Source organism: Ctenopharyngodon idella, chromosome 19 (genome assembly GCF_019924925.1).
Source record: "Ctenopharyngodon idella isolate HZGC_01 chromosome 19, HZGC01, whole genome shotgun sequence".
Lineage (NCBI taxonomy): Eukaryota > Metazoa > Chordata > Actinopteri > Cypriniformes > Xenocyprididae > Ctenopharyngodon > Ctenopharyngodon idella.
In genome coordinates this window covers 20,354,151-20,367,833 of record NC_067238.1, presented here as the reverse complement: position 1 = coordinate 20,367,833, position 13,683 = coordinate 20,354,151, and the positions used below count along the sequence as shown (strand labels likewise).

The 13,683-nt window shown below is 38.4% G+C and overlaps 1 protein-coding gene across 1 annotated transcript; it reads right to left on the bottom strand.

Moving 5' to 3' along the window:
* Window positions 1-2,583: 2,583 nt before the first annotated feature.
* On the bottom strand, window positions 2,584-10,960 carry sdhaf3 (succinate dehydrogenase complex assembly factor 3). The gene is made up of 2 exons (XM_051871862.1): window positions 10,555-10,960; window positions 2,584-2,882 (listed from the first exon to the last, which is right to left on the bottom strand). The coding sequence occupies exons 1-2, from the start codon at window positions 10,732-10,734 to the stop codon at window positions 2,688-2,690; spliced, it is 375 nt and encodes a 124-aa protein (XP_051727822.1). The 5' UTR covers window positions 10,735-10,960; the 3' UTR covers window positions 2,584-2,687.
* Window positions 10,961-13,683: the final 2,723 nt, after the last annotated feature.

Here is a 13,683-nt window from a genome sequence, read left to right as displayed (position 1 = left end):
ACAGAGGATCTAGGGTGCATGTCTTCATGGAGCAAATATGTTGTGGTTAGGATGTGTTTTATTCCACCTTGACGTTATACCTTGAAGTTAGAACTAGAATAATGGTAATGATAGTCATTACCATCATAAGAAAAAAAAAAACCTGATTTATGTGGCGTGACTGTCATTGCGCAACATTTTTGTTGTGGGAGATCAGTTTATGGCTTGTGTACACTTACAGGAGCTGTATTGTGTCATTACAGTTTGTTTTATGACTGAAGTGGCATTCAGAAATTAATCTGCATGATGAGGGAGCCATGCTGAAGTGCAACAAAACAAACCACCTCCGCTTAAACGCCTCTATTCAAAACACTTTTGGACCGTTTCTTGCCATTATTTGTATTGAGACTGAATGCATGCTCTCACATGAATACTGATTTTTTCACAAACCATTGATTTTAGTGTTCAGTGCTGACAAAATTGTTTTTCTTACTTGACTAAAGATGCTTGTCTTCCAGTGCAGTATTTGGTAAAGTTCAACATGGGGGAAAATATCTCACAACCAATCAGCTGATGCTAGCTGACAGTGCTGAGGCTCTTTGTGCAGCTCTACAGTGAAAGTGTATACGCAGATACTGTCTCAGGCTAATGAGGTATTCTTTTTCAGACAATCTAATAATTCAGAGAGTGAGAGAAGCATTATTGATTTGGGCTTTTTTTTTCATCTGTAATGAAGGAAAAGAGTGTCTGGAGAATGGCTTTTTATCGTGTCTGCAAACTTTTTCTGTATGCATATGATGCCAATGACAACCCAGATAGCAAAGGTACATCTCTAAGATGTCTGCTAAAGAGCATTTAATCTGGAAAACATCTTTTAAGTACAAATGTCTGATAAATCTCTCTGAAAAAAAAAAAAAAAAACAGTCTTAGAAGAAACGTCTTAGGGACATATTACAGAAGAGCAAACACTCAAAAAAAATAGTGCATCTTACAGATGTAAAATCTCTGTGATGTACATGTGCTATTAGGGAATAGCACTTTTCACACAGTAATCCCAATAAATTACCAAAAATTACGACTTTTCCAGTAAATACATAAAATGTGCCGTTCACAGAAGCAACAGCGTTTCGTCTTTTCACTGGTAAGATACCATTCACACATCAGTACCAAAATACCGGTAAACTCTGATGTCAATCATCGGAAATGACCATTAAACGTCGTGCCATTCTCCTCATCCATGTGGATGAAGAAAAGCGCTTTAGTTTCACTGTCAGGCCAATAGACCTTATTCACAGCAGCACCATCTTTAATTTTTAATGGTAATGAAAGAGTCTGTGAGGGATAGACATGCACCTCTTCAGTGGGTTATGCTGTTATTTAATGTGTTTTTGGATTTTTCTGCTGATAAAACACTGGAAAAATAACTTTCAGAGAAATTTCAGAAGACAAAACAACCCACACAATATGAGCTGTGGAAACTTATAAGTTATTTAGGAGCTTTATACAGCTTTTTATAGCGGATGCCATTGAAAACGCGGTAAGTCTATCTCTCACAACCTCACTTTCATACTTGTAATGGCGCTGCTCTGAATAAAGCCAATTTGACTACATTTTTTTTACTTCTGAGTGACAGACCTAAGGGGATTAGCATACAGAACGTGGTTTTGTTCTTACAAGTTAATGTACCCAATAACTACAGAGCCGCAGTGCTGATAAAAATAAGGCAGGGTCTAATAACAAACTTTCAATATGTTAAACCACTGCCGATAAAAAGCCTCACTACCTGTTTAGCATCCTTGACATCACCTTTTTTTGGTGTGTTAGAGGTCAATTAGCTTTGAAAACCAAGAAAAATACAATTTGGCCTGAAGAAGATTGGACAAACTTTGAAGGAATTGCCATGAAAAACAAAACTATTGCAAATCTGTTCAAAACGGCAGAATGAGAGAAAAAAAAAAGCGAATTTAAGCCAAATTTTCAGCCAATGCAGCCATCCCACCTCTCCCGGAAGGTCTGGGAGTCTCCTGCATATTGATAGCGGCTTTTATACAATATCCCATAAATTGAGCGAGAGAAAGCCTGTTTCCACCTGGTATTAAGATGTATTTTTTTCCAGGGAACCAATTACAAGTGGTCAGCCAAGACGTATTACCATTACACCTGGTATTATTCAACGCTATCTCACGACCAATTCGTACGTATTTTACGAGGTGGCTAATTCGTATGACCTCACTTGTACAAATTCATACGATTTGTCTAAACCCCAGTGATGGGTGGGTTTAGCGGCGGGGTTAAGGGTAGGTCATTTGTACGAATTCATATGAATTTGGCAACTTGTATAATTCGTACGATTTAGCAGTGAGGTCGTACGAATCCGTACGAATTAGCCACCTCGTAAAATATGTAGGAATTGCCGTGAGATCGGGTTGGCCATCTCCCAGAAATTAGTTTTTGCAGGGTGGGATATCTCCCAATGCAATGACATTTTGACCAGAGGTGGCACTGTCACTAAAGCTCAAACATCTTATTATAACTGTTGATCCCAAAGCCAATTTTATTTTTTTCCTTTTATCCTCAGAAACACTAATAAGCAGCAACAATGAAGACTCTTTGTAGCATTTTAATGTAATCATCAGTCTTGGCTATGAAGAAAAGTATTTTATAAGTCAAACTATGTCCCGTCGGGCTGGCTACCCCTTCGGGTGGTGTTACTTTGGAGTTCCCTCCTCTTGAATATCAAACTGCCGGTTGGTTTTTGTGGACTCAAGCATAAGCTCGTAAAGCTGCCCGATCTGCTCGTCTTGAAAGTCTTTGAGTTTCTCTTCCGGTAAATCAGCACCAAATACCAACTTCTTGCTTCCCATCGTTTCCAGCACCTGTGTCTGTAGGGTGTCTTTGTAGTTCTGCACAGAAAATAAGAGAGACAAGAATATTACTTATGAAAACATAAGCAATTTTATATTTGTTTTAGTTACTTTAGAACTTCAGAAATTCATTTGATAGAGCGCTATTGATTTACTATAACAGATTGTGACAGAATTATTTATTTCTCTTTGTTGGAGATTCATTGATTGCAATTCACAAGATGAAATGCAGGTCACGGGGGTTGCTGGGGGATGCGAAGTATCATGGAATCCACTAAGGTCTAATGGAGGTCAATGCCTTCCACTGTCTCTTAGCCCTTCCTCTATATCAGTGATTACCATCTGTATGAAAGGTCCACACTCTTTTAAAAATCTCTACAAGTTTTGGAAATCCAATGTTCTTCAACTTGCTAGTAAAACTGGCCTTACAACATATCATTGTTGCAGGTTCTTTTCTTTTTACTTGGTAAAGAATAGCTGTTATATTATGTCAACACATTCTGGCTCCTCAATGTGCATCCTTGGTGGGGTTTGGAATCAAGAGTCGGTTCTTTTTCAGAATCAATTCCATTAAAAATAAAATACTTAAAACTATTTTCATGACGTACATTTGTATCAGTGTTCTTCAAGGTCTACATTCCTCTGCTGCTACGTACAAAACACTGGCAGGGACAGACAGAGTTTTACTGAATGTACAGAACCACAGTGAAGGAAACAAGCAAACATACAGCATAAACAGTGTAGTCCGATACATTTGTTTAAACAAGTAGCTCAAATATTAAGTGCTCGATTTGATACAGTCCAAAGAACCAGAATTGTTAAATACGATTATCCTCCCCAATACTTGAAGCACTAGTACACAAAGTCCTGTGCAGAACTAAACATATTTACACCATACCGCCGATTCCATCATATGAGCTTGTGTGTTTGGACATCTTAATTGAAAATTGCCCATCACGTCTGTCATGACTGCTTATGATCAAACCTACGAGACATTACAGGCAGACTCATTCAGAAAAACACACTGAAAACAAAACCATTAAGAACTCTCATTCACTCTCCTAACGTCTTGGTATTTGGATGCAATTCAATTTTGGAAGCAAAAAGCCATTTGTCTGAGAAGCTTCCTCTTCTACATAATGTAATTAGATTGAACATTTGCCAAAGAGTAATATTTTAAGAATGGAAGGGATGTGGGCATGCTGAATGGCAAGCTTTTTGGTGAAGCTCACCTCTGAATATAAACACCTCACATCTCATCACAATGACGTAATCAGGCAACCCGTTTTATGCTTGTCTGGAATAGCCTGACTTTCCCAAGGGCACAGAACTTTAAAGATCTATACCGATAAATAGATTAGGTCTCGGACCACTACTTTGTATGTACAGTACAGCTTGGAAACGTGCTGCTGAAATACCAATGGATTCACAGTTAAGTCAGTTGTCATTTAAGAGACGCTTTTATCCAAAGTGACATATAGTATAATAATTACAGGGACAATCCCCTGAGAGCAACCTGGGGTAAATGGAGATTGCTCAGGGTTCACTCCTTATGGCTCCAATTTATGTTAAGCAAAATTGAAGCAAAATCTCAAAACAAAATCTGGCCCAAAGGAAAGTGTTCTAGAGTTGGAAAAGTTCAGAACTTTCCGGAAAACTTTGATCTAACTTACAGTATATCGTTTTAGCATCGATATTGTGATGTGCGCATCCGCAATAGTCACATCACAGGATGTGCAATGACAAGTATAGGGATAGTAGTTGATGCGTGATCCATACAGACCAGGCACCAGATTCGAAACGCACATGATTCTCGGATTAATTGTAAGTTTTAACCATCATAGAGTGAAAGTTTATCATTTGCACGTTATAGGTCCTGTCAGTTTAAACATTCAAGTGATTTTAAACCAAGCACAAGACGACGCGGAAAAGAACACCGAATTTTGTTCTCTTTCTCAACTATTTGTGCTTGAACTGACACATGCATGCAAAATTGTGTCAAAATGGCCATTTCGGTGAGTATCCTTGTAAACACAGTCGCTTAAGGCTTACGTGAATGTAAACAATTGAGAAAGAAAACAGATGCGTATCATTATATTGGATCCGTGCATTAAAGTTACAGCAGCCTAACATACTTGCTGCTGTCTGAGTCATTAATGTTAAACAAAAGACAGAGAGAAAATCACTTTTGTAGCTTTAACAAAGATTAATTATAATTTAATTTATACAGTGAAGACCATGCAGTGTTATTTTTCAGTTGATTATTCAATTTCTGTACCTAAATATTATTAGACTTTCCTGAAAAATATAGGCTAAAGCCTGTTTATTTCAGTTGTATGTTTGTTCTATTGCATTTATTTATGCTTGTACTATGCAGATTCACTCCCCTACAAATATACCCCAGTCATTCTAGAATGAATCTCTCCAAATAGAGCTATTCATTTGGTTAAACTGTTTTCATATCGCAATATATATTGCAGAAAAAACAAAATATCACAATGTCACTTTTTTTTTTCTTTTTCTCACATCACCTTTAGTTTAAGCTTAGTGGTAATGCACTTGCTTCTGACACATGGTGCAGTGTTGCTCCTGAGGTTCTGCTTTGATTCCCCATTTTGTCACTTAGACCTAAATACATATTTGCAATTTTATGAAGAAAATGGTGCTCTGAGTGGTTGCCTGGGCATTGTCATGAGGTTTTTATGGTGCTCTGAGTTGTTTTTAACATAATAACATGAGGTGTCGATGACTAATATGGTGTTATCCCAAGTCTTTTGATATTCTGGCCCCTCCATCAAAATAAGTCTATGAAATGTCTTTAGCCCTATTCAGATTAGTTTTACATGGGGAGGTGGAGTAATGTAATTTTACCACAGGACGTCTGTTATATTAATGGCAATTCGCACAGGATAAGACATCTCAGTAAAACTAGCAGAAGTGGGAGGGGTAACTCGATTTACGCACCACCGTCACCTCTCTGTCATCATGTGGGTAAACGTTGCTTCCTGATACCATGTGCGCAAACACATATAATCTAAATATATAAACTATAACAGTTAGGTCTGGTCAAATGATTTATTAATTAAATTCTGATTGGATTCTGATGGTAATAGGCACTTAGCTGAAGCTAAAATTTGTTTTTTGCCTCTGACAAGTGCTTTCGATCTTCTTTTTGCTCTGAATGGTATGTGGAAAATACTTGAGGTTTGCCACAGACTTGTCCCACCACCTACAACACAACTGAATGTTTCTTCAAGTGCTTCCATGCTTGAAAAACGCGTGGAAAACTACTTTTAAACAGGAAATGTCGGAATTTTACCGTACATATTTACAGCGGGTCTATTCGAACGGGATTAGTATTACCTAAGGTAATTTTTCCGGACCTTTTTACAGAAGGTAAAAGTCGCCGTAATCTTTACTGACATTGTCCGTAATGTTTACCGAGATGGCACATTCGGATGGGACTAAAATCACTGAAAAGCTCTGGTAATAATTACTTTACCCCACCTCCCTATGTAAAACTAATCCCGTCCGAATAGGGCTTTTGTCAGATTTATCATCTACCAGACAAAAATGGCAAACCCATATATAAAACAAGAACGCATACAACTTTCACTCTTTCACATTCTCTGTTTCTATCCTTTTCTTTCATTCCTCAGGGAAAACTTGCCTGTTGCAATGCGGTCGATTTATTAGGCGATGAGAAGCCCCCTGGGCCCTCTACTGTAACTGGATTAAAGTGAACACTCAGTGCTCCTAATCACATTTGGAGACTCGCTCTACGTCTGTTCCTGGCTCCGCCACCCTTCCTCATTTTTTTTTTTTTCCCCAGCAGTGCTTTGAAAACAGAGACGCCATAGTGATTCACTCACCTCCTAATGAACAAGTGGGGAGGGGGTTTTTAAGCACACACCTACTCCTTCCCAGAACTAATATGAGAGTGGACCCCTCCATTCACAGCTGTATTGTGAGCGAGCGCGAAGCATTACAGCTCTGTTGTAAAATAGTGAGCTGCTCACAGACAACATCTTAAAGGGACAGTTCACCCATTTACTTACCTTCATGTTGTTTCAAACCTGTTTCTTTCTTGTGAACACAAAATATTTTTGGAAGAGCCCATTGACTTCTACTGTATTGCCAAACAAACAAATGAGATCTTTATCAAAATATCTTTCTATATGTTCCCAAGAAGAAAGCAAGTCACACAAGTTTGGAATGTCATGAGGGTAAGGAAATGATGACAGAACATTCATTTTGGGGTGGAGAGTCCCTTTAAAGTCCCCTGTGGTGAAAATCAAGTTTTTAATGTTGTTCATATGTCTATCTGGTGTTTTTAACATGCTTTAAGACAAACCATGTGCAAATTCATCAGTCAACACCATTGCTGAGTATTTTCTCTTTAAAACTAGAGTAAACCAAAGACAGTCTTAAACCCGCATTTGAAATCGCTGGTGTTTCTAACGTCACAAACTACCTTGTAACCAATCACGTCAAAGTGCGGGCGGGCTTTAGCATATCATTAACTGACCGCGCGAGGGAGTCTGAATAGAAGGTTATCCCGGTATATTTTTCTGTTGATATGAAAAATCGGGTAGATTTAGCAATATGGCGGGTGGTATGATGTATATTATGATGTTATGATGAACTATATGCCTTTCTCCACTGACGTTCTGAGTTGTTCAAAGCGTTTTTAAGGATACTGACTGTTAGAAGGCAGCTGTCTGACTCGTGAATGTGAACATGGTTTGTGTAACATTAGCAACACATTATTAGCTGTTTGATAACATAGTCAAGCAAAACTCTAATCATATTAATTACTGTTATGTGTCCGAGGTTGTAAAAAGCGATACCATTGTGCAGCATTTACCTCAGTAAGTTGACCGAGTGGATCTCGTCTGAGCTCGTGTGAGTGAGTGGAGGCAGGGCTAATTATCATATTCATAGATCAGAGTATATTAAATGAGGCAAGGGTGTACATTCAAGCTATTTTAAGGCATTATGATTTTTTTTTTTTTTCCACAGGGAAAAAAAAAAAAGTTAAAATACGTAATTTTGGTGATCAAAGATTAGTTTTAAGGGATAAAATTATTGACTACAGGGGGACTTTAAGGCATCATAGGCATGTTCTTATGATATACTACACAAAAAGGATCTCAATTGGTTTAGATTCTGGACCCAGGTTTTACAGTGGATGCCAAGTGGTGACCCAATACAGTACCAAAATTGTATTTCATAAATTGTAAATTGAATTTAAATGGTTTCATGCTCAAGACAACCACAAAAACACATTGTGGTTGGCACAAACTATGTTTTTCCTTGCTGCAAGTGAACTCAATACCAAAACACTTCAATATAATAAAAAAGTGTTTACCCATTATTTGGCATTTTACAATTATCACATTACATGGTTTGCTTTTTTACAATTATCACATTACATGGTTTGCTTAGGAACTAGTGTCAAACTCTACTGGAATCATTTGTGAGTTTAGTTCACCCACAAATGAAAATGCTGTCATCATTTGCTCAGCCTGTTATTTCAAACCTGCATAATTTTCTTTCATCTATATGTAATACAAATGGTGAATTTCTGAGATATATACTGGCCAATCTTTTCACTATACTAAAGTGTACTGGGGCTGTCAAAATGACGAAGAAGCAACGTAATGTAAAAGTGGTCCGTACGCTACATTCCAAGTCTTCTGAAGTCGACAGCTTTGTGTGAGGATAAAGTTGTAGCTGTCCTTGATGTCTTCATTGAAGAATTGCTGAAGTCTTACTGTGAATAAATTAATCTTTTGAGTCAAATCTTTTCAATTGTGTTATCACAAAAATTTAATTAATCTGTTCTCGAGTTTAACTCACTCAATGATTCAGTCGCAACTGCTAACAGTTTATTATAGGGGAACTTTATCAGTGAACAATGACTTAAATTTCAGTCCGTTTCTCACAAAAAGCTGTTGTATGATATTTTGCGTTCCACAAAAGAAAGTAAGTCATGTAGGTTTGGAATGACATAAGGGTAAGTAAATAATGACAGCATTTTCATTTTGTGGTGAACTATCTCTTTAAGGTTTACTCTTTGTATTTTATTACATTGTCTGCGTTTACCGTATTTATTTTGTAACTGCATACATGCGGGCAAAATGTTGCAATGGGCTAGGCTATTTCTTCAGGACAGTCAGCTGCCAATTTTGGAAGGATGTGTACGTTTCCTTCCGTACAAGGACAGAGTGTCTCTCATTACCTGCAGGTGTGCGATTTTTACCCTCTTAAAGAATATAATCGTTACCGTCAATGCAAGTCCAGGAACATCACGTCCTCTGAAATCACACTGTATGACTGTGAAAATGCAATAAGAGCCAGCTTTGTCCACAATCATGTCAAAGCTGCCTCCACAAACCACTGCAGTGATATGCCATACTACAAGTGTAATACATCGTATGAAGTTTGACGGCTCAAAAAGCATCTCCAATTTCCAGCCTTAGAGTAAAAGAAGATCTGCATCATTGCTCCCTGAATGAATGCTGCTGCATGTTTAAGTGGAGTTCATGCGCTGAATTCGATCTTTGGATTTGTCATGGAACGTTTCATACGAGCGTGGCGTCAGAGCTCTCATGAGTGGCACGATTCTGTAACCACATAACTGAAATTAAAGAATTAAGTCTCATCAAGGTGATGCTGGATTAAAGTGCAATTAATGTACACAGATGGTGTCTGGAAATGGCTGTGTTTCCTGGGACAAAAGGAACTGTTAGTTATGGGGTTATGGGTTATGGATGAATTCCATTATGGTTTCATGATGATAAGAGAATTTAGGAAGGTGCTGCCATCATGTGGAAGGTTTCAGCAAAGGCCCGACTCATTAAAGGGTTAGTTCACCCAAAAATGAAAATTATGTCATTTATTACTCACCCTCATGTCGTTCTACGCCTGTAAGACCTTCGTTCATCTTCGGAACACAAATTAAGATATTTTTTGATGAAATCCAATGGCTCAGTTAGGCCTCTATTGCCAGCAATGTCACTGAACCTCTCAAGATCCAGAAAGGTACATATTTGAAACAGTTGTGAGTACAGTGGTTGTACCTCAATATTATAAAGCGACGAGAATAGTTTTTGTGCGCCAAAAAAAATAAAAAAAAATAACGACTTTTCAACAATATCTAGTGATGGCCAATTTCAAAACACTGCTTTGAAGCTTTTTGTTTGTTTGGTGCACAAAAATTATTCTCGTCGCAATAGAGGCCTCACTGAGCCATCGGATTTCATCAAAAATATCTTAATTTGTGTTCCGAAGATGAGCGAAGGTCCTACAGGTGTAGAATGACATGAGGGTAAGTAATAAATGACATAGTTTTCATTTTTGAGTGAACTAACCCTTTAAGGAACTGAAGATTTAGTAACACCTCTTAAAGACATAAATTGGTTTCGCAATGCCACAGTTTCTATTTAACAACACTGACAACATAATCAAGCTGTAAAATGCTAAATAGGATGAAGATTAATAATAATAGGGGTATTTACATGTGAGGTTATGTGAGAATGATAATGTATGGCATGATATAAATGTAGGGATGCATACCATTAGCCACACCACCAAAAATAAAATTTAAAAAAAATTCTTATTGTGGGGACCCAACTTGTGATTTTAATGTATTCGCTTTCTCTGCAGTCAAGTGAAGTGACACGCTCACAGTTGGTTTCCCTCTTACCTGCCATTCTGTCATGAAGCGTGTGACTTCCTCTTTCCGTGATGCAGTCTTGTTTCTTCTGAATTCATCTTTCACATACTGATCACCCAGAGCCCGCAGGTCTATGGGCAGGAAGCGGTGCAGTAACAGGATTCTCTTATACAACGACCGAACCGCTGATACATGTGCTGAATGTGCCATAACTTCACAATCTGACAGTCAACTCTAGATATGATACAGCGATAAGTGCGTCCTCTTTGAACACATCAACGCAGTGTTAGTGCACCAGCCCAAAAACCATAGCTCATGAAAGAGACGAAACGATCTGATATTATAGTTTATAAAAGGTCATATGTACATTACACTGTTGATTATCCAACCGTACATGCAGGCTTCTTCACCGCAGCGCTATGAGTGTTATTAGAGCTGCTGCTGCCCTCCGGTGCCGATTGGAATGTAGTGCAACTAAGAAAACAGGCGCCAATCACTTTAGCATTCAAATACGCCACCCACCATCCTATTAAAAGTTCATTTCAACATTATTTAGAACAATTTATTACATTTTTTGCAAAGTTAATGTTTACAAATCAATAACTTAGTCGTGATAATCAAGAGAAGTTTCTGTTCAGGTTTGTGTAGTGCAGTAAAAAGGGTCATATGTTTCATTGCATGTTTATATGATCATTACAGCATTATACAGACACTTTATTTATATTATTATTGCAGAAATGAATTATATGTACATGTTAAATTAAGAAAAATAAGAAACATAAAAAGACTAAAGATTTTTAATATATTAAAAAACATGCAATATTATATTTTTCCTTTCGAATATGTTCAGAAATATACAAATGCGTAAAATATAATATAATATAATATAATATAATTTTTTTTTTTTTTTTTAAATGAGAGAAATGTTTGAGGTAACGTTTTCTCAGAATCCTGAAGCCTTATTGGTTCATGTCTGTGCAACTGCACAGACAAAATGGCATTACGCAATGCCAGTGCCAATACGCATAACCTCAAATGTTTCCTTTCGATACGGTTCACTCGCATTGCGTCAGTGGGGAACTTAATCCAATAGTGCCATGCTACAAGCGCAGAACTGAAGCTGCTCTGCGAGCTGACAGCTTGGTGGCTCCTAGATCAGCTGAAAAAGGAGAGACTGCTACACGGTACATATGCTTTTCAGATTGACAACACCTGTGCTTGAAGAGCAGAGATGTCCAGTTTGTAAAATCTGATGAAAGTGGACAGTGAGGACCAGCCGAAGATGGCCCAAGAGGAGGCAATACCTCTAGTGGAGTGGGCCCTCACTCCTAAGGGGCACAACAAGTCCACAGACTTGTAAGCCAGAGCTATCGCATCCACAATTAATTTGGAAAGTTTTTGCTTTGAAACCGATAGCCCTTTATTGTTGCCTCCAAAGCTGACAAACAGCTGCTCTGATTGTCTAAATTGGCCAGAATGCTCAGTATACACTCTAAGGACCCTTACAGGACAGAGTGGATGAGGTGCCTTTGTAACTGGTGTGAAAAATTTATTGATTTAATCTGACTTTTGTTTATTTCCTTCTGTATTTGTATTATTTTTTTTTTTTTATCTTTTTTTTCTTCTCTTAAATTGTTTTATTAATGCTTTATATTTGTCTACATTTGTAAAAAAAAAAGTGAACTTTTGGTTTAGTGAACTTCACGAAATTTTGTTCCTATATTATGGTTCACAAGTTATGTGAAAACAACGCTAAAGTAGCGGAGCTTTTCTTTGGGAATTTGTTGGGGAAGGGAACGTTGTCAGTGGAACACACCTGCGGGGTTTCCTCTTGCACGACATGCGATTGCCTCAGTCTAGTTGTGTATGAGGCCGATGACGCATATGATTTTCGCTTCTCCCCCCAAAAAATATCCTGGTATGGTGATGTTTCTTGTTAAAACGCATATTTGTTGCTGGAAGGATGTGATTGACATATAGTAACATTTAATTGTTAGCTATGATGAAAATGTATTGTTTAATGTGTTATTTGATTTAAATGATGTTCATCGTGACGCTAACTAATTAGCATTGTATGCTTAGTGTGTACCAGAGTGGGAGAAGCTGTCGCCCCGTTGCTCCACTGATTATTTCCCTTAATTACAGGTATGTCGTTCAATCAGTTCTGTTTCAAAAAGAAAAGAGATTTAGTTGACTGATAATGAATGTATATGGTACAGAGAGTGTGTTATGGGAGAAAGAAACGGATTTAATTGTTTATGCTGTCTGTGACGCACTTTGTGCGGCCTGCATATGGTACGGTGCTGAATATATCCCATGTTTTATTCCATTTTTGATACGTAATGTGTGAAATATGGGTTTGTACAAAAGTAGTACAATTGATTTACATTTATATAATTTTTTTCCATTGTTGTATAATATCAGTCTAGTTGTGTATGAGGCCGATGACGCATATGATTTTCGCTTCTCCCCCCAAAAAATATCCTGTGTGTACCAGAGTGGGAGAAGCTGTCGCCCCGTTGCTCCACTGATTATTTCCCTTAATTACAGTGCTGAATCTCATCAAGTGGTCGTGTGGTCCTTGTGTGTGTGAGAGAGAGTGACCGGTCCAGACACGCTACACCTTCTCGTTCTCCGTGAGTGGAAGAGCTAACAGCACTATCACCTGCGTTCTGAACAGGGTGGAAAGCACTTTCTGCACATAACCTTTTCTTGGCCTAAGGACCATTTTACAGTCGTTAGGACCGAATTCAAGGAAGGAAGGGTCCACAGACAGAGCCTGCAGATTTCCAACTCGCTTGACTGATGCTAAATCGATTGGCCGGCTACTGGGGCGATTTGCCGCAATAGCCGCCACGTATACTTTGAGCGTGGAGGGGGCGTGCCCACCGTCTAGCATCTCCTGCAGAAATGTGAGAACTGTAACAATCTTGCATTTAGCAGGGTCTGTTTTCTGAGCTAAGCACCAACTTGAGAAAACATTTCTGGGCCTAGAGACGCCTTGTGGAAGGGACCCTCGCCTCTGAGATCATTCTCATAACCTTTTGGGGAAGGCCTGACGGCTCCCGTCGAGGGGCCAAACATGCAGGTTCCACAACTCCGGTTGGGGGTGCCAAATCATCCCCCTGTCTGGGAGAGAAGGTCTCTCCTCAGCGGTAT